Raw genomic sequence first — 24,937 nt, 5'->3', positions numbered from 1 at the left:
ACATGCTCACAGCAGCCTCTGGGTGTCAGGAGATAATGTGATGTGTTCTGTAGCAATTCCCTCATAATGACATTTCTGCAGCTCAGAACAATTGACATTAGAACATCAGAGCAAGAGAGTATCTCCTATGCAAATAGAGATAGTAGGAATACCAGTCATATCTGTTATTGTTATTATCAGCAGGCAGCCTAGGGACAGTCCCAAGCTGTGGGCTAGACATACAAGTTATGTGTTATATATATATATATGTATATATGTATATATTTATATATCTTTCATCAAAGGCTAGTGAGTCATACTGTACAAGAAACTGTCATGTAACTGCTAACTTGTGTCTTGCTTAAGTTCACCTCTCCTTTCTCTGCTACTCACTGAACCACTGTAGCATGACACACTTATATGCAACAGATGGATATGCATATTCTCTGCATAATGTTGTCACTTGATTTTACACCATCTAGTTAATTGTACAATCATCAATTATTACACAAAAATGGCAGAAAAGTCACAAAGGGAACTGACCAGAATAGGTCACAGAAAAAGGAGCTCCAGCCGGCAAGGCACAGTTTTCATCACTGTTTCAGAGAGGACACACTAAGGTTTTCTGCCACATGTTGTATGTGAAATGTTATCTCGGAGTCCTATCTATCCAGTCCCCTTCTGAATCCAGATTGTACTAATACTGTGATATTGCCTTGGTTAGCCAACCTATTGTATAAGTCAGAGTTGTTCAGTAAAGAAGTGACACAAAACAGTTATCTAAAGTATTTAGGGTAACATAAGTCAGAGTATTGTTTATCTGAAGGAGTGTCATAGTTTAACACCAGTCAGCACCTAAGCACCATGAAGCCACTCGCTCACTTCTCCCCCCTCCCAGTGGGACAGGGAGGGGTAGTAGAAAAAAAAAAAACAACAAAAACTCGTAGGTTGAGACAAGAACAGTTTAATAACTAAAATGAAATAAAATATAATAATAACAAGGTAGAATAATAATAATAATAATAATGAAAATGAATATAACAAAATGAGAGAAATAAAACCCAAGAAAAGACAAGTGATGCACAACACAATTGCACACCACCCACTGATTGATGCCCAAGCAGCAATCAACCTGTCCTGGACAACTCCCCCCAGTTTATATACCGAGTATGACGTTCTGTGGTATGGAATATCCCTTTGGCTAGTTCAGGTTATCTCTCCTGTCCACAGTCCCATCCAGCTTCCTGTGCAACTGCTGCTGGAAGAGCACCAGAAATTGGGAAATCCTTAACTTAGGACAAGCTCTACATAGCAACAACGAAAACATCAGTGTGTTATCAACATTATTCTCACACTAAATCCAAAACACATCACTGCACCAGCTACTAGGAAGAAAATAAACTCTGTCCCATTCAAAAATAGGACAAGGAGGAAGATAATTTCCAGATATAAGAATACCCTACTTTCCACTGGCTATTTTGATTGTTGGTCATTGAAGTTTGTTGAGATGCTGCTCTTCACCTGCAGAACAGCCACATATCCTAGTCTCCACTTTATTTAGTTTCAATCTTTTCCCCTTACAGATGGCATTGGAGATCCCACTTCTCTTCAGTAGACACAGTGTGTCTGAAAATTAAAGATGGCTACACTAATTAACCAAATGAGAGAATTGTCTTCACCAACAGTCATGAAAATAACGCATCATACATGATTTTCCTGAAGTTGGATATTTACTACATTTAGGGAGATTGATGTTTAGCTTACTGAACATCAACACCTCAGCTACTCTCATGAGTATGTGTTTGTGCTACACTGATTTCAATCCTGTCAGTTCAGTCCAGCAGGTTCTCAAACGATCACTACATGACCATGTAGACAGACATTTTCTTCTTCCTCCTGAAATATTTTTGTTTGTTTGTTTGTTTGTTTTTTTTGGAAGGTATCTGATACTGCCTTAAAGTGAAGATCTGTAAAGTGTCACAGTAATAATGTGTCTTCAGGGCAAGAAAAACATCAGTTTTATCAATACAACTGTTCCAAGGGACAGAACTCATTATTCCAGAAATGCATCACTTCAGCATGCTTATGATCCCTCTTTCTTTTTCCTTTATTTTTTACTTCATTTATATTAAAGAGAATCCATGCATCATAAATGAACTAGGTAAACATTTTCAAAATATCATAGATTTACAGTCCAAAAGTGATTTGTATTTTATTACAGGAGGGAAGTCTGAAAAAATGCATACTGTTATGAACAAAGTAACAAGATATTCTCTGTCCTAGACTTTCAAATGCTTTTTTTATTGCATATCCTGACACTGTACCTCAAAGACTCTGGGACATAATGTCTGAACCTCTGAATACAATGCATATTTTCCAACTATCCATCCTGACAAGAAAGGCATTGGTTGATTGTCGAACCCCAGTTTGCTGAGGAAAGGAGATGCTGCGTTTTGTCTCTGAAGGGATGATTTCATGACTGAGTACACTGAACACTGTTTTTCATCTGGTAGGCAACAGAGATATTTTCCCACATAAATGCTTAGTCTGTTAGGACAGAATATCTTGCTTTCAGCAGCTCTGAATGCTACTGATATTTGGTCTCATACTTGTAGGTTTTTGTAAACTCTGAGACCACTGGTCTTTTCCCTAGGGCAATGTTGCATTTGTTTTCGAAGAAGCTGGACTTCATTTTTCCACTCATTTTTAATCATCATCATCCCTTACATACATAAACCACTAGTGTCATTGTTAGACACTTACAAATTGCAGCCTGGAATTTGAGGAGTGAAAAGATTGATACGCAGTTGAATCAGTCCTATGATTGGTAACTAATGACTTATCCTAGTTTTATAATACATCACTGCCAGCATCCTGACTTTATTAAGTTACTATTTCACTTCCTTTATGCCCTCTATTCCCTCACAGACTCCAAAAGTTACTTACCTTGTGAATGCAGTAGTTGTGTGTTTGGTTTGGTTTTTTTTTTTTTGTTGTTGTTGTTTTTTTTTTTCTCTGTCAAATAGATTTTGAAAAGCTTAAAAAAAAAAAAAAAAAAAAAAAAAAAAAAAAGATGCAGAAGGACTCCTTGTGACAGAACCAGACAAATCAATTAATTGATCTCTTGCAGTCAGGAATAATTGTATTTCCTACTCTATTAAGGAAAACCAGAATCAGTTAGCTGATTTCACTATAGTAGAAAATACCTGTTGCCACATTGTGGTTTAACCTGGCAGGCAGCTAAACACCACACAGCTGTTCTCCCACTCGCCCCCAGTGGGATGGGGGAAAGAGTTGGAAGAAAAGGTAAAACTCATGAGTTGAGATAAAGACAGTTTAACAGACCACAAAAGGAAAGGAAAATAATAATAATAATAATAAGGAATATACAAAACAAGTTATGCACGATGTAGTTGTTCACCACCCAATGACCGATGTCCAGCCAGTCCCTGAGCAGCGGGCTGTTTCCACCCAGCTCCCCCCAGTTTTATTGTTCAGCATGACATCATAAGGTATGGGATATCCATCTGGCCAGTTTGGGTGGGCTGTCCCAGCTGTGTCCCCTCCCAGCTTCTTGTGCACAACCTACCCCAGCCTCCTTGTTGACAGGGCAGTAGGAGAAGCTGTAAAGTCCTTGACATAGTGTAAGCACTGCTTAGCAACAACTAAAACATCAATGTGTCATCAACATTATTTTCATCCTAAATCCAAAACACAGCACTATAACAGCTACTAGGAAGAAAATTAATTCTATCCCAGCCAAAACCAGCACGCACCAGTTATTAAGCAGCACATGATGGGGAGAATTAAGGATGGAAAATTTAAAAATTTTTTTTTTTTTCCAGAAATTACATTACTTATTACTCAACCTTTAGAACTCTGACATCAAACAGCATTTCAAATCCTTTGGTTTGACCAAAAAAAATCTTCCTTCTTCCCTTATAAGAGCACCTAAGGCATTTACCCTTTGATGTCTATAAATACTGACACTGGTATGTTTGTGTTTCAGAAGAAGATAAATTTAACACTAACTGACCAAAGTAAACTACCTGCAATACATAATTTACTGATGATGAATCCTGTTATATATGCCAGAAACATATACACATAACAAATATTTACAATAAAAAAACCCTTGTCGCTTTTGTCTCAAAGTCTCAGAGTGACATTAACCATTCATACAGGTTAAGAAATATCATTCAAATATCACAAGGTGCAATTCAGATAGATTAAAGAGCTTCCATTTCTCATGGGGAGGGAGACGTGGCCGTTGTCTGTGTGTAGATACAGAATTCAAAATAGCTTCCAGTGCAATCGAAAATCGAACAAGACCCATTACTAAAGGCCTAGCATTTTAAAGCACTTTGACTCTGTGGCTTATGGCCAGCAGATCATGTTCTTAATCAAGTTTGATTATTAACCATCACCTAACAGCTCTAGGAGGATTGATTCTCCAGGATTCTCTTGCTAATCCTTGTTGATTTATTCATTCCTTTTTCTGCATGGAGTGCTCTTCTCCAAAGATCTCATGTTTGGCCCAGCCATACTCTTCCTAAAGGTACTGTCTTTAGAAGGAAATTTAGCCATATCTAAGTGTTTTAGAAAATACTGTCATTTCTGCATAGTTCCAGTCCAGGAATTTCAACCTTACATCAGTTACACATATAATAACAGGATTGTTATGAATTTGTGGAGATACATAATCAAGTTTCTAATTATGTTTTTTAATTTTGTTTTTGTACCAAAGTATTAGGAGGAAATGTAGGTGACATAAATTATTATTAATACTCCTCATTGTTGTTCTTGCTTTTGTTGTTAAAAAACACAGCATGCTGAGCTCCCACAGAAACTAAGATTCATTTCAGCTCTGCTGCTAATCCTGATGGACAATCTTACATAAATCACCTTTCTGGCCTTCAGCAGGACAGAATAATATTGACTCAATTTACAAGACATTCAAAGAAGGAAAACACACTAGTTAAATATAAAAGTCCCATCATGATTACTTCTAACACCGTCTCATCTGGGGAGACCATATATCACTCCAAGATAGCCCAGATGTCTATACTGAATATCAAAAATGGCAACAGGGGAAAAAAAAAAAAAAGTGTGCCCAACTTAAAATTAAAATTGTCAAGCTCATCTACTGCTTTTCTTCACACTTTCACGCTACAGTGATAGAGGCTACTGGGTAGATGAAGCCAGACAGAGGATACTGATCAGAAAATATGAGACACAAAGAAGAATTTTGTTGGAAATGCAAAGGTTAAAACTATAGAAGGAAAGTAAATCTAATACTATGCAGGATACATAGAAAGAGAAATTACTGTAAACAAATTAATGCACTATAACCTTCAGTACCATGTGCTTGGAATATTAATCAGTAAAGCAAGTTAAACACCCCAGTGGGGAAAAAAGCAGCGGTAATTAGGAACTCATTAGTGTGACAGCAGAATATATTATCTGTGTTAGTGCCCCACACCAGAGATTTGATCTGACTGTCAAAGCCAAAGAAAGCATTTTATGGAAATTATTGAATAGAAATGCAGACCAATATGACAAAAACAGGCAGCTTGTCACACAATAACATGAGAAGTGGGAAGATTCCTGGCTAACCTCTGAACATCCTACTATCTAAGTCCAATAAAGTCACTCAACCCACAGATAGGTATGGATTTTCACATGTGAAGAAGATCAAAGACATTAAACTGATGAGCAGAATCCAAGAAAAAAATCTAAGGTCATAAGAACCAGAATACACAGAAGACTTCTTTTATAACTCATATACACCAAATGCCTCAAGCAAAAAGGATTCTTTTTTTTTTTTTTTTTTTTTTTTAATATATATATGTAACACAAAAACTTGGTATAGCCAGAATTCTATCTAACATAAATGTTGGAGAATGGCTCAGAGACAAGGGTCCTGTGCCTTTAGCCAATAGATTGTAAGCCTGCATGCCTAAGTTGTTCCTTGTCATGTATTAAGAAAATCTTTGAACGAACGTTAGCGCAGGCTCTGCTCATACAAAAAGAAAAAGGGCGAATTGTTGGAGAATGGCTCAGAGACAAGGGTCCTGAGCCCACCGAGCAATTGTACGATCAGAGCCTGTTCTAAGGGCTGATGCTGCCTCGCTGATGCTGGGCCCCACTAGGGTTTGCCTGCAGCTGCTCGCAGCTGCTGATACATGAAGAATGTCAAGGATGCTTCAGCCCTGTGTACCGTGGTGTGTCGAAAACAGGTTAAGGGGAATTAGGAATAGTGGTCTGAGAAACCTAGTGTTATGGTAACGGTGGTCTGAGAAACATTGTGTTACGGTACTGTCGTGTATCGAAAACAAGTCAACAGGAATCAGAAATAGTAGCATGAGAAACTTAGTGTTATGAGAAGCTTGTGCTGTAAGCTAACTGCAAGTAGGTGGACCGTGCGAATACGACCTTTAGAGCTTAAGCCAATCAGCTAGTGACTAGTAGGCATAATAATTATCATTGTCTGTATAAATATATGTACCCTGGACCAATAAAGACACACGTTGATTGATGCTCTATCACCCACACTGAACCCGTCTCAGCCTGTCGTTCGTCCGCGGCTCCGCACATAAAGTCAATGGATATTTGCTTGGAGACATGAACAGAATGACACATCATAGAATAGTTTGGGTTGGAAGGGACCTTAAAGATCATCTCGTTCCAACCTCCCTGCCATGGGCAGGGACACCTTCCACTAGACCAGGTTGCTCAAAGCCCCGTCCTACCTGGCCTTGAACACTTTCAAGGAGGAGGCATCCACAGTCTTTCTGGGCAACCTGTGCCAGTGTCTCACCACCCTCACAGGAAAGAATTTCTTCTTTATATCTAATCAAAATCTGCCCTCTTTCAGTTTAAAACTGTTACCCCTTGTCCTATCACTACAGTCCTTGATAAAGAGTCCCTCCCCATCTTTCCTGTAAGCCCCCTTTAAGTGCTGGAAGGCTACGGTAAGGTCTCCATGGAGCCTCCTCTTTAGGCTGAACAACCCCAACTCTCTCAGCCTGTCCTCATAAGGGTGGTGCTCCAACCCTCTGAACTTCTTTGTGACTTCCTCTGGACTCGCTTCAACAGGTCCATGTCCTTCTTATTTTGGAGGCCCCAGAGCTGGACGCAGTACTGCAGGTGGGGTCTCACGAGAGTGGAGTAGAGAAGGAGAATCACCTCCCTTGACCTGCTGGTCACACTTCTCTTGATGCAGCTCAGGATACTGTTGGCTTTCTGGTGAGTGCTCATTGATGGCTCATATTCAGTTTTTCATCCATTAATACCTCCAAGTCCTTCTCTGCAGAGCTGCTTTCAATCCACTCATCACTCAGCTTGTACTTGTTCTTGGAATTGCCTCAAACCACATGCAGGACCTTGCTCTTGGCCTTGTTGAATTTCATGGGGTTTGAGCAGGCCCAACTCTCAAGCCTGTCAAGGTGCCTCTGGATGACATCCCTTCCCACCAGTGTGTCAACCACACCACACAACTTCATGTCATCGGAAAACTTGCTGAGGGTGCACTCAATCCCAATGTCCATATCACTAGCAAAGATGTTAAACAGCACCAGTTCCCACACCGACCCCTGAGGAACACCACTGTTCACCACTCTCCATTTGGACATCAAGCTGTTGACCACAACCCTTTGAGTGCAACCACCCAGCCAATTCCTTATCCACTGAGTGGTCCATCTGTCAAATCCATAGTGTAGAGGTAAGGATGTCATGCAGGACAGTGTCAGATATTTTGCACAAGTCCAGGTAGATGACATAAGTTGCTCTTCCCTTATCCACCATGCCATAACCCTGTTATAGAAGGCCACCAAATTTTTCAGTCACAATTTGCCCGTAATGAAGTAATGTTGACTGTCACCAATCATCTCCTTATTTTCCATGTGCCCTAGCATAGTTTCCAGGAGGATCTACTTCATGATCTTTCCAGGGACAGAGGTGATATTGACTGTCCTGTAGTTCCCCAGGTCTTCCTTTTTTCCCTTTTTAAAAATGGGAGTTATGTTTCCCCTTTTCCAGACAACAGGAACTTCACTGGACTGCCACAATTTCTCAAACATAATGGATAGTGGTCTAGCTACTTCATCTGCCAGTTCCCTTTGGACCTGCAGATGCATCTTATCAGATACCATGGACTTCTGCAATTTTGTGTTCCTTAGATGGTCTCAAACCTGGTCTATCTTCTGCAATGGGTGGTTCTTCATTCGCCTAGCCCCCACCTTTGCTTTTTGTGACTTGGCTGGTGTGGCTGGAGCCCATGCCAGTGAACATTGAGACAAAAAATGTCATTGAGTACTTCAGCCATCTCCATACCCCAGGTCACCAGGTCTCCTGTTTCCTTCTGGACAAGGCCTATGATTTTCCTAGTCTTCCTTTTATCACTGATGTACCTATAGAAGCTTTTCTTGTTGCCCTTGATCTCCCTGGCCAGATTTAATTCTATCAGGGATTTGGCCTTCCTAACTTGATCCCTGGCTGCTCACATAGTTTCTCTTTATTCCTCCTAGGCTTTCTGTCCTTGTTTCTACCCTCTGTAGGTTTTCTTCTTGTGTTTCACCTTGTCTAGGAGCTCCTTGTTCATCCATTCAGATTTCCTGGTCTTCTTATCTAACTTCTTCTTTGTTGAGATGCATCACTCCCGAGCGTGGAGGAGGTGATCCTTGAATATTAACCAGCTTTCTTGGGCTGCTCTTGCCTCCAGGGTTTAGTCCCATGCTACTCTGCCAAGCAGATCCTTGAAGAGTCCCAAGTGTGCTTTCCTGAAGTCCAGGGTAATGAACTTGCTGTGTGCTCTCTTCACTGCCCTGAGGATCTTGAACTCCACCATTTCATGGTCACCTCAGCTAAGGCTACCCTTGAGCTTACCTTCCCAACCAACCCCTCCTTGTTGTTGAGAACAAGGTTCAGCATAGCACCTCTCCTCATTGGCTCCACTATCACTTGGAGAAGGAAGCTGTCATCAACACATCCCAGGAACCTCCTGGATTCCTTATGCCCTGCAGTGTTGTCCCTTCAACAGATATCAGGATGGTTGAAGTCCCCCATGAGGAGCAGGGCTTGTGAACATGAGGCTGCTCCTATCTGTCTATAGAGGGTCTAATCTTCTCAGTCTTCCTGTTTGGGTGGCCTGTAGCACGCCCTCACTGTAATGTCATCTATCCCTGAACTCCCTTTAATCCCGACCCATAAACTCAATTGGCTCCTCATCCAACCCCAAGAAGAGATCCATGCACTCCAACTGGATATTGACATAGAGGGCGACCCCTTCATCTCCCCTGACTGTCCTACCTAAAGAGCCTGTATCATTCTATTCCAACACTCCAGTCATAGGAGTCATCCCAGATCCCAGCTGTTAAAACAAAATAGAGCCCTGTTTCCTTCATTCAGTTTACAGCATCTTTTCCACTAGTTCATCACAGTAAAACTAAATAACAAAAAGCCTGTATACAGATGGAAACAGCTCTACCAAAATCATCCTAATACCTGAAACAATTCCATGTTTGTTTGTTTTTTTTTCAGGAAATGGTAATTGAGATGGATAAATCAGCTGTGAACCACCCCCCGTGCCAACCTAAGGCTTGAAAGAGATTATCTACTGTTCCATATTTATCAATCCTCATAGATGAAAGGAAAAAATATTCCACTAGACCCACTGCTGTCCATGAAGTACACTCTTTTGATCCACCTGGGTCTTCTGGTCTCCTCAAAAAGTGTTTGTTTATCTTACCTTTTCCTCACTGAAAAATACCTGTAGGGTCCAATATGTAAGAAGACTAACAACTCATACTTGGTCAAGCTTCTCCACAGTCACTAAGTTGTTATAAAAACTATTAGGAAAAGTGGTGCAAAAATTAGGACCAAAATTTTAAATAGACCAGCAGTTACACATTTTCTTCTAACTTAGAGGGATGTGAAAAAACAATATGGCCACCAGAACCAGAGCTTTAGACAAACATGAGTATTCCTTTTCCCTTCTGAAATGGTGGGATTCAACTAAATTTCATTAAAATAATATAATCATTAGATTTATGACCCTAAAATGAACATGTTTTCATTATAGTTCAGTGGAGCTATCATTTAGCCCTGTGGCTCAAAACCAGTCCAGAAGCATTTAAAGTAGATATTGTACTTAAATCCAAACAGATGCTTAAAATAATTTGGTGCATTACAACATTGTATTACAAAACCAAGTCAGTCAGTCTGACTTTATAGTGAAAGTAACGTACATTGATCTTACTTGACAACAGTGAAAGCCCAATGACATCCTTCCTTGCCCTGGAGATTGCATGAAATATAACTGCATTTGGCAGAAAAGAACCTGTTTTGCAGTTTAACTCTTTTCTGTAAAATATTACTCTGTTATCACCTGCGAATTAATGGAAGCATCAACTCACCCTCTCTGGAAGAGGTCCACATTATGGAATTTGTGTAGCTCCACAGAAAACTCGACTGTTCCCTGGACCTCAGACATGATTTTTTCAGGTCATCACCTAAACAACACATATATACACGCATTATAAACATTTGAATTATTTTGCTTAAAAATTCATTAATGGATTACTATATTTTGTTCGGCATCTTGGGGTTCACACAAAGTTTGAAATCAGCTGAAATCAGTTGGAATCTTTCCAATAACATCATTGGTCTCCACCTTCAGGAAGACTCGCTAAAAGCCAGATCAAAGCAGTAATTAAGAGAGGTAAAAAGTCTAATTAAGCCCGAGGGCAGAATGATAATATTATGGAAGGTATAAGAAGCAAAAAGTAAATAACATATTATGTGCAAAAATCTCAAAGCAAATATTAATTAACTCTCATGCTACTCTTGTATAGGAAATTGATCTTTTTCTTCTTGTTTTACCAAATGGCAGATATCCAGGGTCAGCACAGCTCATTTCTATAAAAGCATGGGCTTGAAATACAAAGACCCTAGATAGATGAGAGCAGTATTCATAATTGTCTTGCTTTTGAGCCCTCCTGTGACTTAACTAAAGTCCCTGAAGGGAAGCTTCTGAGGAAATATAAATAATTTAAAGATTAATGAATGGAAGAGATTATTCTAAGGAAAATGCTGACAAAGAAAGCACCTAATAAGCCACAACAGCCAGATCAAGATTTTGAAGCATTACAGCCATTTCCAGATAATATCTCATACATTCATTGAGTCATAGAATAATCCAGGTTGGAATCCTCCATCTCAGGAGGTCATACCTTACTCAAAGAAGCTTTACAAAAGTAAGTTTTCAAACCAGTCCTGTTTTATACATCAGTGTAAACCCTTAACATTTCACGAATTGTACCAGAGGCAAGCCAAGGTCTTTTGCAGCTTTTGACAGATTTTGAATTTCCTATTACCTTTTCCTCCTTTTCTCCCTGAAAATCTACTTCTGGTAATCTGCAAGCTGTCTGGAAATTGTTTATAGGATTATTGAGGAGATAGAGATCAGATTTGTTTAATTAACATGTTCATAAGCATCATTTTGGTATGTCTTTGACAGCAGCCAATTACAATCTCTGAGGAAGATCCATGTCAAGGCTATTTATAACTCCCCTATCTGAGACATACAGGGCTTTAAGGGGACATCTAGCTCAGACTGCAAAGTGAAGAATTTCTCCGTATATACTAACCAGTAATTTCCATGGCACTCAAATATTTGACCATTTCCTCCAATGAAGCAGGAATGAAGGGGAGTTTGATACATGAAGTCCTCAGATAAGCATTAGGCTGTAGCTTCCTGAGAAGTCTCAGTGCTCACTCTTGAGTAATTTTCCAACTGACTGGCTTATTACACTGATTATTTTAACCTATGTTTTATTTCTGGGTATCCTCTCAAGCACTATCATTTTTCAAAAAGACCTCATTCCATAGTTAAAAGTTTGCTGATTTTTCATTCACCCTCCTCAAAAACTAACATTGCTAACATTGCAGATGTTGACTTTGGAATTATAAGAATGGGACATAATACATAAGCAATATATTAAATATGTGTCTATAACTGTGAGAAAGAAAATAAAAGAAAGACAACTGCTAAGCTAATGATCTGTTTCCAAGGTAAGGAACTCTAAATTAGCTCATGTCAGGCAATGAGCAGTGAAGGTAAACTCAAATACTATTAATTGGCAAAGTAGATGTGAGTTTTGTTTTTGGTTTTGTTTTGTTTTTTTTTTTTCTTTCCCCCCTATTTCAACAGCGATGAGACTAATCCTTTCTCTTTTTGCCTTTCTGCACATCCTAAGGAGTTGTATACTGTTTATAAGGCATGTATATCACATATCCACCTGGTCAAGTGTGTGACAGTCTTGTCTGAGTGTACAGTATCAAAGCAAAGCAGACTGTGTGTGGGAAACCAAGAGGAAACCGTACAATACCACAAAGCAATACTCTGACTAGATATTTAGCCTTAAGGAGAGCACTAATTGGAAGAATTACCTCTGGATAAATCTTCATTTTGTCCTGAGGCATATTTCCTTAGACCAAAAGCTCAGGATCAAAGGATACTCCATATTTTTGAAGACACCACTTTAAAGATGAGAGGAGTGAATTGATGGCCAGACAGTTCAGGCCAGCACCAATATTGTCAAAGATAGAAAGAATGACATGAACCTAAGGTTAACTAAGGTAAAAGAAAAATTAAATACATGGAAATTCACACACAGGACTTCAGTGTATTTACATTTTATTTTGCATGCTTTATATCTTTTCAAAACAAATATAGAAGAATTGTCCCGCAAAAAAAGAAAAAACCTGTTTCTGTAAATTTATTTCCCTCACTGAACACTAGAATGAAAGAGTAAATAGCTACTATACCATGTTGGACTTCCATCCACCCCACTGGCGCATTGGAGGATTAGGGAACATAAATCTATGTCACATAGCTATGGGGACTGAGCACCCAGCAGCAGGGCCTGGTACTTCAGGGAACATCTGACAAATACTAAACAGGGCCTCTGGTGCACCTTATCAACAAAGCACTTAACAAGGTTCAGAGAAAACCTGCTCAGAGACCTAGGCATCATGCTTCAATGTAAGAAGCTTTGAAATGTGATGAAAAAGCTGTGGGCACACCTGGATCAAGGAAACACAAGTGCTTAAAATGTTGCACTAAGTTTTCACTGCTCTACCAGGTGTCTGCTTAAAGGAACCTGATCATAGCCCTTCAAAATCCAAGGCTTGTGAAGGACCTCTGACCACCTGTTACTCATACCCATTACAAGGTCATACCCGTGGGATGACCTTGGGTTATCAGTAGAGGAATAGTCAGTAAATATAATACTGAAGTGAAAGATGCCATTACATCAGCACTGTAAACACAATAGAGAATGTTGCCATTACTGAAGTATCATCAATTTATCTAATAAGCAGTTTAAAGAAAAACATATAGATGATTCTTGGGAAGGCTTTAGTACATTGTTTTTTCTTAAATGTCTGGGTTTAAGTCACACTCTTTGCATTTTCCAGAAATGAACTGAAAACAACACTAGCAGTTATCAACGTGAATCTACTAAAGCGACATCAGAAGTGGTCTGGACATATACTTCTCCCCATGAAAATTCTTATCACTCCAAAGCACTGTAATGCTTCATAAGGTGATGCCATTGTCACTAGTTGTACTGTGCTGTCCTACATGCACTGATATTACAAGTCAGGTGACCACTTTGACAGTTTGTCCTTCCAACTAGAGTTGGTGTCTTAGCAAGAGACAGTCAATTTCAATTATCATTTTACTAGTAACAAGGAGATAGTATCTGAAAATCAGAATCCTTTATACAAGTAAAGCCCTATGAAAATCTGTATGTTTAAAGATAGAAGACTGTCTCACTTTCATTTTTAAAGGAAGGCTTTTTTTTACTCCCCACATCTCCATTGTTGTCAGTGGAGATACCTTCTGGATTGCAGATTGTTCAACATACGATACTGGCCAAACTGCAATAGCTTTATTCATCTTTATCCTCCATTGCTCTCTGCAATCTTCTTGACTCAGTATTTGTGCTAATGACATTTTAGAGATATAGTCAACTGACCAAACCCTCTGACAGCAGGTGTTTAGATGGTTATGTACCACACACACACAACTGTTAAACACCCTGAAGCTAAAAATGAGACTGACAATTCCCTGCTGAGATAGCAGTCAGCATCAACCCAACCAAAGGGAGCAGAAGAAGGTGAGATGGGGATAAAGCAGGGTAGAAATAAGGATAAGACACTGCATACTCTGACAATCCATGAACTTTCTAGCATTTGTGCAATTACATATGAGTGAAAAAGAAATCAGACATTTTTCTAGTGCTTTCATCATTCTTATCCATCTCCATCACAGAATCCAGAAAAAAATAAAATTAAAAAAAAAAAAAAAAACAACCAACCAAACAAAAACCAACCAAAAACCAACCAAAAAACCCCACCAAGGACAAAAGAACAAAACAACATGTGATAAAGGGCAATGACTCATAAACCTAGAAACATTCATTTAGCAGAATAAAGCTGCCTCTCAAGAAACACAGCACATACTATCACCAGTATATCACCATTGTTCTTACTACTTTCAAAAGCATCCTTTATTTTATTGTGAATTTCTTCAAGAGATGGTGTTTATTGCTACCTGGGCATTTTTATTTGTTTATTTATTTATCCATTTATTAAGAATTCCTTGATTAAGTTTGTAGAATAAAGTCACAGTGAGATAAACTTATTCTCCTCCTCACAAATGCATTCCCCCACTTTAGAATTCTAAGAAAGGAACAGAGAAACACAGCAGGAGGGTGATGAACACACATAAATATGCTCTGATAAATATTTAAGAAAGGAAGAATGTTCATTAGACCACAACTCTTTTGTTGTTGTTGTTATCATTGTTTTTCTTTATTAATTAAATTGCTCCAATGTTCACCTTCATGCAGCTGAACTGGATCCCAGTTCTTATGGCAGTGATTGCATCTCAGTAGCCTTTTCTGAGCATTATTAATTGCTTGAGTCAAAGCAGTCACAAATGTCAGTAAGTTCTTTCACTAAAAGATTATCATTAACCATTCCCCCATTTACAGAACCTGTTATTTTTTTTTCTGCCAGTGCATCAGTAAAATAGTACAGGTGAGGTCTTCAAGAAAACAATGATCTCAGAAGTTAACACCTCATTGTTAAAATGATTCAAGCCAATAATTCTTTCCTAAGAATTTGGGTGACATCAAGATATGTCCTTTCAAAAGGAGCCAATCTAAATACAATACTAAAGATATAAAGAAATTACAAGGCTTGTTTAGCAAACCTAATAAACAAGTAGTCACAATATATTATATTTTACCCTTTCTCAGTACAAATCAGACATAACAGCTCCTAAAACCCGGGTCTCCTATGACTAATACATTTTTAGACTATTCTAGGGCAGAGGTGGAACTGGGTTTTAGAATACCTCTTCTTTTACTAAAACAGTTTTGTTAGTTTTCTCAGCATTGCTGAGGCTAAAGAAGTACTGGAAAGTAAACTTTTTACCTGAATTATTATAAAATTTCCTGAGAAATTTCCTGAGAAATGTGTGTCAACCCTGGAGAAACCACCAAAGATTATGGTTTTACTTCAGAAAAGTGATTTAAGTTTGGGTTTTTGTCCCTTTGACTTGCTGAATTAGACTTTTCATCTTATTATAGCACAGTCAATAAACTAGAGTATTTATCCTGAATCATGGAAAGCCAATGAAGTATGTGATCTCTCAAGACTTGGCTTTTGCCACAGCTTTAACAGCAACAAAAAAAGCTCTGCCTAGCATCTAGTTTCTTGCATTCAAGTACAAGAATTTCAATAGATTGATAAATCAAAATATTCACTCAGTGGAAAACAGATATAATCTCACTCAATATTTGGCCTCACTCAACAGTATGAAATGAAGTTGAAAGCAAGAAATACGTACAATAACATTTATATGGATGATGCACATATACAATTATGGTTGGACTTGATGATCCTAAAGCTCTTTTCCAACATAAATGATTCTATGATTTAGAACTCAGCCAAAAGGCCTGTTTGTTTGTTTCCTAAATGCACTTACAAAATCCACAACTTCTAGGTCACTACTTCTTTGTGATTTTTCTGTTTGTATTAATATGTATTACCATTTAAGACTTCAGTCTCAAGTCTTCTTCAGAAATCATGTTATTCTTAGCCATGAGAAACCTTCTAATGCTCTATTTAGTCATGGAAGTATCAGGGATTACTTTGTCAGATCTCCAGTCACTACAACCACCTAACATTACCCATTATAATTTAATGAATGAGATAGTATCACAGCACAAGATAGCAATAATCCTTTGCAGTTATTTTGCTAAGATTTTTAGGTTTCTAGTCGGTTTTAATCATTTCTTCAATATGCAAGCCAAAGTAAAGACTTGTGATACAGGTGAAAACAAATGCAAGGCACATAGTCTTATTCAATCATATCTATTAAACATATTTTTTTCCACTGCATAAGCATTTAGCCTAGTTCAAAATGTTAAAGACTAATTTGTTTTTTATACTCTAAAAATCTAACTCAGTTTGGATGCAAGCCCTGAAAATAATCTTCTAATATTAAAAGAAGAAAAAAGGTTGCTATTTAATATTCTTGGGAAAATCAATATCCACAATTTTGTCAGATGCATTAGACATATATTCATAAAGAGTGCAACACCATGAATCACTTTTCCGAAGGTTCATTGATTGCTACCACCAAAATGTTATGAGTTAGAGACACAGAAGACAAATAAAAAATTACTCATAACCTAAAGAATATTCAGAGTGGAGAAAATAAGAAAGGATCTGGTTTATTTTATGTATTTTTTTTTGCACTTAAAAACACCATTGTGTTTTGTCTTTTGCCAGCACAACTGGAATTAATAAAGTCCCAGTGGTACTTAGTTCACTAGGGATAGATACCCATTCAACTTCCAGCAACAAAATTAGTGTTGTGAGTAAAACCACTTGTTCCTCACAGTCACCTTCACTCTAGATTAACAGCCTCAGAAATATGGTCCACATATTCACGGGTGAAAAAAGAGTGTACCTAAAGGATTCAAAGGAAGTCACTTAGGAAAACAAGTCAACAACTTACTTCAGTTCTCTCACATTGTGTTTGTGGGACCAATTCACATTGGAGAATGTTATCAAATCCAAGAAGGCTGAAAGCAATGGTCTAGATTACACCCTTTGTAGACTAGTCATTTCAAGGGTATTTAGATGGAGGAATAAATCTACTAGGGAAAAAACAAAAAATACCAGGTTGTGCCACAGGATTTGTAGGGCAGAACTGAACAAGGGCCAGAATAAATGTCAGGTGCCAGAAGGCTGCTTTTATGAGATATAAAGCCTTTGAGCTATTAGGCAGGATTAAATGTGGACACAGCTGTGCAAATTTAGATCAGATCACTTGAAAAAAAAAGAATGAAAAGCAACCTCGATTTGTCCTCTGTTAGCACGTGCCTGTCAGGACACCAGTTCTGAGTTCAGCTCAGCACAAATCACTATCTGCTTACACCAGTTAATAATAACCTGCTGTTGGTATTGTGCACAAAATGAAACGGCAGGAAAAATTCAGACAAGAGAGGAGGAAGAGCAAAACAGAAGGAAAAAGGAGATAATACAAAATTTCACTTGGACTAGCTTCCCACTGCTATGTAATCCTCTCTTCTTCACACCTTCCCCTACCTCTTCCTTCCCCGACTTGTATTTATTCTCTATGACCTTCAAAAGTAAAAGAGGTTATAAAACTTTATTCACAGCTGAGAGCTAAAACTCCAAACTCCTAAGAACAGCATAATCTTCAATCTTCAGCAGTTTTTTTGTCTTACTCCCAGTGTTCACCTGAATCTTTTTTTCTTATATTCCTGTTGTCAGTCTTAGAAACACAAAATGCATCAAAAATCAGCAAGTTATTTGAAGCTTATTTAGGACAGACAGAATTATCCATCATTCTCATATTTGACGGTGCTCCCTTCACCAATAGAATGAGATATATTCTTCTCAGTCTGGGGTTTTTTTGTTGGTTTGATAGAGGAAATTAGAGCTCTTTAGGTCATAGACCACATATTATTTTCCTGTACTCATAAAGGAGCCCTGCAATGTATTTTTTTTTTTTTTTTTTTTTTAAGTTCTACTCAAGTTCTTACCTGACTGATTTCTAAATTGCACGGACATAGGTCTGTACTAAGTCCCTGGAAGTATATCAGGATGTTTGGACTCATTCAAATCTTTACCAACACCTAAAGATCAATTCTGTCTCTCTTCTGAATAGATCACATCTGGACGTGACAGCAGGTTAACCGAGATTGTCATTGGAAAGATTCCAGCATCAGGTGCTGTAGGGCTGGAAAGGAGATGTAAGACAATGTGTGAGATGCATCCTCTTGTGGGAGACACATGGCTGCCTGATGCACAAGTAAAAGTGTTATCTGCTTTTGGGCACAAACTGTCATGTCAATAGAGACATCACCAAAGAATGCAAGTAGATAACAGATGGACTTGAACATCACCATGATGCTGCTAACTAGTGACAGCTAATGAACTAGTGATGGCTAAGACAGTGAAAGACTAATGGATTATATGATTCTTGGCACTGTTCTGACTGCATTTCCATTTCTGGTCATGAAAAATTTCATGACAGTACCTAACTGTGCTGTAAACTCAGCTTTCCTTGTCAAATTTTTAAATGATTATACTGCATTTTGCCTGACCAAATTTACTACAGAGTTTCACTTGGACAAGTTATAGTCTCCTTCAGATGTTCTGAGGACATTCTAAGTAAGCACATAGTTTACATGAATTGCACTAATTATCCTTGTTTGTGAAAACTTTAAAGCCCAGACACCTGCCCATGAGATTCATCTCACTGATTAGAAATGCCTTCATATGTATGAGGTATTTAGAGTCACACTATAGTCAGTAGAGATCTAGCAAGTACACACAACAAGATTCATGTGACCACTGACACCTATTTCTGTGCTGAATACCAAGGGAGAGGAAGGAAACCTTCTCAGGTGTAGACATATAAGCCAAATCCACATCTAGTTAGACAGATGTCTTTCGTAGCAAAATTACACATATAAACAGGTTTTTGAATGAGTTTGCAGAATCACACATAAAAAGGGTGAGAGAAGCAGAATGTATGTGTCTCTATAGATAGTATTGCCTTATATGTGTTTAAAAAGGATAAAGGAAAAAAAGCAAACCCTCAAAATTTAATGATAAAACATTTTACCTTTTTTTACCCTAAAACATTTTGCCTTTTATTATCCAGATGTAGACATCTAGCTGGAATTAACAGTCAGAGTATCACTGGATTGAAAGGTGTTCATCACTTAGACGATAGGAAATGCCAAAGATAAGTTTGGTTGTGGAGTCTCCATTCTCTCCGCACTTAATGCACATGTATCATGCTATGATCAGACAGTGGTCTACAAAAACAATTCTGTCTCATTCAGTGTTTAGGACAGAGGAGTTCTGGGAATCAATCTGGACTTTTTCAAAGAGTATCTTCCCTTTTTCAGACTTCAGAAAATGTATTATAAGGGAGATAAGGGATCATAGGAAAAAAAAAAGAGGATTCTGCTGGTTCAAAATATGTGCATATTTAGCAAGACAGGTTCTCTGATGTCTTGATCACTTGATCCAAGTTTTGAGAAAGTTAGAGGCTCTTAACACAGCCTTTTTTATTTAATAAAATTATCTGAAATTGCTAACATAGTAAACTTTGTCAGCATCTGCATTAAAATTTCCTGTGGAATCACTGAAGCTATTGATGCTCATAAGGAGCTGTTGAATTGTGTGTTTGCAGTGCTAGACCAAAAGAGGAAGGACAGCAAGCAGTGTCATACTCTCACATACTGAGCAAGACAAGAGCTCAGAGCACTGAAAGCTTGACAAACAGTTATGGATTCGATTATTATCACCAAACATATCCACAGGCTGGAACAGTGTCAGCAGAAGATAAGGATGCTGGCTAGAGAATTTGACAGACAGACAGTCAGAGAAGCATCAGCAAAACTAGGGTCTTGGTACTACTGAAAAAGGGAATATTTGAAATACTGAAATTAATGCAGCATGATGTACTGTGTTCAGGCTCAAAAAAAAAACCAAAACAAAACAAAACTAATTTTTTATAGCCATCCTCAGCTGTAAAATATTTACCAAATTACATAGAAACATTGGAACAAAGGTTTGTTCCAAAGGGCACTGACTACTATAGAAAATAAAGACTTTGTAGAGCATTTTCTATCATAATGTCTCTTTGGACAGACAGTAACTATTAAATTGGAATGTGGTAATGGAAGAACAGGTGCCTGTTTAGTGCAGCATGATTTAAATATAAGCAATAAAATATGGACAGTCATAGTTAGAATGTTGACTTGTTTTAAGTGCTTGGGGCCATGTTGATATCAATAACTGCACCAGGTTTTGCTGTAGAGCAAGAGCTAAATTATGTGGTTTACAAGCAGAAGAAAAGGATGAATTATTTGTCATGGCATTGTTTGATCTCTGACAAAAAAAGGGGCCAAATGAGACACTGCTGGACATGGAGCCAGCACATCAGGGCCCGAGGAACAGCTGCTGAATAAAACAAGGCTAACAGACTCTATCAAAACAACAGGTAAAATGTTTCTTTCTCAAATTCAGGCCAGTGTCTTGGTAAACTTCACCAGAAGGATGGCTTTGCACATCTAGAAAGTTTGCCTTACAGGCAGGTTGTAATTTTTCCTTGGCTCTTATTCCAGCCTCAGAACAACTGTACCTCAATCTTTGTCTGACAAACCTGTCATGTGGCAAGAATGCTTCTTAGTCAACTCACGGACCTAATGACCCTTGTCAGATGAGTAAGGGCTTGAAGGATGTATGTCAAGCTCTTGAGGTTCAGTTGGACATGGAGCTGGATTTCCCTTTGGAGAGATGGGGGCACTGGCAACCCATTACATGTCACAGATTACTGATTCTCCAAAGCATCTAAGAGTTTGCCTTGGTGTTGTCCTTAACACACTTAACTTGAGTTGCAAAGCAAACAGTGCCTGAAGAGGAGGGAAATATGCTAGCTAGATAAAGATATCCAACTTGGGTCTATTTCCCCCAAATCCTCTTTTCTTGTGCCCAAATACTTCCAGCCAAGCAAACCTGGGCAACATAAACAGGGAGCTTTCTAGAAAGGCAGATGCTGAGGCACCAGTACCATCATCCTGCCATGCCATGTCCATATTCCTTGAAGTTCTGCTTTCCTAGCAGTGATTAAGTGTAAGCAGACTCAATGTCCATGCCTTGCTGCAGATGTACATAAACCAGAAATAAACTGTACATTTCTGATGCAGATAATAGTCTGATGGTAGCAGTATGGTATGCACAGCAGGAAAACGTCCTCCTTCTGCATTTTTTTTCAGCCTGTAATGAACTACAAACTGTTGCAATTTACACTGGCACCAGGGCTCAAACAGTTTGGTTTAGGGCAAACAGGGTAGCCATACTCTGATATTATAAAGACCACCATTTAGACATAGCCCTCAGTTTATAAGGTCTAAGCAGATGGCAGAAGGAAATTTTTCATGGTAAAATCAGAGAGAACTGTGTTGCTAACAGCTCTAAAGCCAGGAGAGAATTGACAGCTGTGGCGTGGGCAACAGAGGAACTTTCTCCTTTCAAATGGGGCTTCTGAGGCCATATTGCTTTCTAACAGAATTTAACTGCTCCCATGGCTGGCTCCTTGCAGCGATCAGGGCTGTTATTCTTATTCTTTGGTTGGTTTTTGTTTGTTTTTGTTGTTTTTTGTTTGTTTGTTTGTTTTTTGTTTGCTTGTTTGTTTGTTTTTTAAACATCCTTTGTCAAAGCTCTGTGTCCACAGGGACACTGTGTGCCATATTACAGAAATACTTAGAAAAAATAAGGAACATTTCATTACTGTTCTTGATCACTGTTATATAGCAGTACTAAGTGTGTTTTGGGTATTGAACTATTTAAAATATAACAGTGGTGGCTGCTTTTAATAGTTTGCCATGGCTTACATCTAGTTTTCTCAGAGCTCTATTTATTTATTTTTTTTGTTGGTTTATGTATTGCAGACACACTATTTCGATCAGCAGCCAGGAACAGAATGTGAACACACCAAAGATTGTAATTTTGTAGAAACTCCAACAATTCCCAATAAAATATTTATACCCAAATAGACATAACATGGGAAAAGATTCTAGGAAACCATCACATGAGAACTCTTCCCAAAGCAAATTATTGCAAATTTGGAATTTATGGAGGAATTCTCCCAGCTACATGGCTTTTCCAACCCAAAGTCCTTTATCATTTCAGTAAGGACAGAAAGTTTACTACCACTCTTTCTCATGTCTTTAGAACATTAAATATTCATCCAAAATACACTATATGAAGATAATACTTGGCTAAAACAACTTCAGGTATGCTAGACCAGGAACTCAGTAAGAATAAAACACCTACTCAGGAGCAGAGAGGTTATCTGCAAGCTGAGGAAATTTCATCGCCCAAGCAGAAACTGGGACAGCATTTTGGATTAATCACTTCTTATTCAAAGTAGGAATCAGTTGCAAACAAGTATGAGATGAATCCCGATTTTATAGTTTTATGCCAATCTGATAGACAATACTATTCAGATTTCCACTGGCACATTGGAACCTAACAGATCACTTGTTTCTTACTAGTTTGAACTAAAGAGTCATCTTGAAAATTATTGACAGTATTTCCTAAATAACTGAATTCTTTGTAGAGGACTAGCCTCCAAATCTTGACCCTGCTAAATGTTTGAGTTCCTTGTATTTGCATACCTCACAGGGAACATTTAAGATCTCTTAAGAATGAAGACTCAGCTTAGACAAATGACTAACAGCTTCTAGAGCAAGATGTGACATGACTGTCAGGAACAGTTCAGGCATCTATATTAAAACAATCAGAGGGATTTTCCTCAGTCTCCAAATAAGAAAGTGAGGTGTGTGTGAAATTGAAGTCAAGAGAATGTAGTTAACCATAAAGCTCTAAGCAAAAATAGGGATATTGACATCTAAATAAAAGTCCCTGTCATGTGAACATCTCTATTCAGAGCAGCCATATTTAGAATAAATGTCTGCTCTGTTCCTGTGGGTTTTTCATAGTCTAAATGCTTGGTAACAGATTAATCATTCCTGGCGTCCCACAATCTAACACTTAAACGCCTTTTTTTTTTTTTTTTTTTTTTTTTTAATATATTAGAAATACAATCAATATGTAGAACAACATGAGACTGTACAGTGCACTCAGAAGTATGATTTTATTTCCATAACTTAAAATAGAAATGATGATGGGCCTGCAGGGCTGAAACTATCTTCATGTTTGCACCTCTGAATTTTAGACACTAGCTTGTTGTGCAAAAAACCATTTCAGATTTGATCTGAAAATCAACAAGATTCAGTGAACGGAGGGCCACCAATGTCTTTTTATTGCTGTCTTAGAAACAGTGGTCTTTTTGCCTCTCATTTTGCCCCCTGTGAATGTTTATATCTACATAAACTATTTTGGGAAATTTTGGACATTTTGCAGCTGCAAATGCATAGCCAGAATGTCAAACTACTACTGTTTTCACCCGTGACAATAGATACGAAATTATTAAAGCTCTAATTTCAATAGCAAGTAGACACCTAGGGAGAAACTCCAGTGCCTAAACATAGAGATCTAGTACCCCCTGAGGTATAAAATAAGACACCTATTCACAACTGGAAGTTTACCCACGATTCAGGCAAGTGCTGTTTCCTTATGAAGCAGCAGCTAAATACCAGATGAGGCATCCTAAAGACTCTCAAAGGGCATTGCATTTAACTTATGGTTAGGCAACTGAATCTTCCTTCTAAAGTCTAGGCAAATAAAGCCTAAAAAGTGATTGAATTTAGCATGAAACTGTCACACAGCTGAACTAATTCAGCCTCTAGTGACTGTCTCTCTTTTAGCTGTAATGGAAGCTTAAAAACTTGGATCTCTACATGGATGTGTGCATTAACAACTAACTGTAGGTGTCTCAATGTGGGAATGCATCCCATTCTCAAACTGAAATTCATCTCACCTACTTTAGGTATATACATTGTCTATCTCTACATATGGGCTACCTGTCTAGCAAAGAAAATAAATAGGCACCTTTAGAAAGAGATTCCTCTGACCCATTTTCCTACATCCATTTTACACTGAAATGAGTCACACCCTCTCCACAGATTAACAGGGGAATCTCAATGTTTATCTCTGATGTAGACTTCTTAAGGACAGATGAGAAATCTCATTTCTGGAAAAGTGGGTATTGATTGAGAACTAGATACCTGCATCTCAAAAACACCACCAGACATATCTTTAGATGCCTAAGATGCAATTATAACTCAATATTTTGAATTGCTAGATTTCACTGCTCTCCAAAACACAACTCAAAACAATCCCCTTAAAGGAAACAGAATTTTCAATTATATACTTATCAGACAAAAAGCTATTGATAGGCATCTAAATGCAACTTTAACCTAAAGACTGTATGCCTCAAACAGAAAAACAAATCACAAGATTTAAAAATGAATCCAAAACTTTTATGTAGGGACTTTGTGTGTGAAAATCAGACTAATCACTCTCAATAATTTTAGATGGAACTTTGTTTATCTTCTTTATATTTTCTTAATTTCTAATTACCCAATGGAAAGGAAAGATTAAATAATAGCAAAAAAGATCCTAGATGCAGTATGATTTATACCACAAAACTAAGTCCTGTCCACTCACAGGTAGAAGTTCCATTGCCCTTCACCTTACTCCCAATATAAGGAATTACATTTCTGGCTAATAAATTTTCCACTGCCATATTGTCTGTTTCAAACCAATTTCCAGTTTTGATGATATAAAATAGCTTATTTTTTTCAACTTCTAGAAAGAAATGAAAAATGTGTATACTGGAGAGCACTTTGGTGCTCCTCTGGTT

The 24,937-nt window shown here is 38.0% G+C and overlaps 1 protein-coding gene across 2 annotated transcripts in view; it reads right to left on the bottom strand.

Moving 5' to 3' along the window:
* The window catches only part of FAM135B (family with sequence similarity 135 member B), a 220,671-nt gene that overhangs the window by 143,001 nt on the left and 52,733 nt on the right, over window positions 1–24,937 (bottom strand). For both annotated transcript variants that reach the window (XM_033011811.2, XM_033011810.2), the window contains exon 2: window positions 10,395–10,490. In XM_033011811.2, coding sequence (XP_032867702.2) covers window positions 10,395–10,471 — 77 coding nt within the window. In that variant the 5' untranslated portion in view covers window positions 10,472–10,490. The remainder of the gene's footprint in view (window positions 1–10,394; window positions 10,491–24,937) is intronic.

This window comes from Tyto alba, unplaced genomic scaffold (assembly GCF_018691265.1).
Source record: "Tyto alba isolate M040663 unplaced genomic scaffold, T.alba_DEE_v4.0 Super-Scaffold_9, whole genome shotgun sequence".
Taxonomy (NCBI): domain Eukaryota; kingdom Metazoa; phylum Chordata; class Aves; order Strigiformes; family Tytonidae; genus Tyto; species Tyto alba.
The sequence above is the reverse complement of the archived record's forward strand: the minus strand, read 5'-3'. Positions and strand labels throughout refer to the sequence as shown.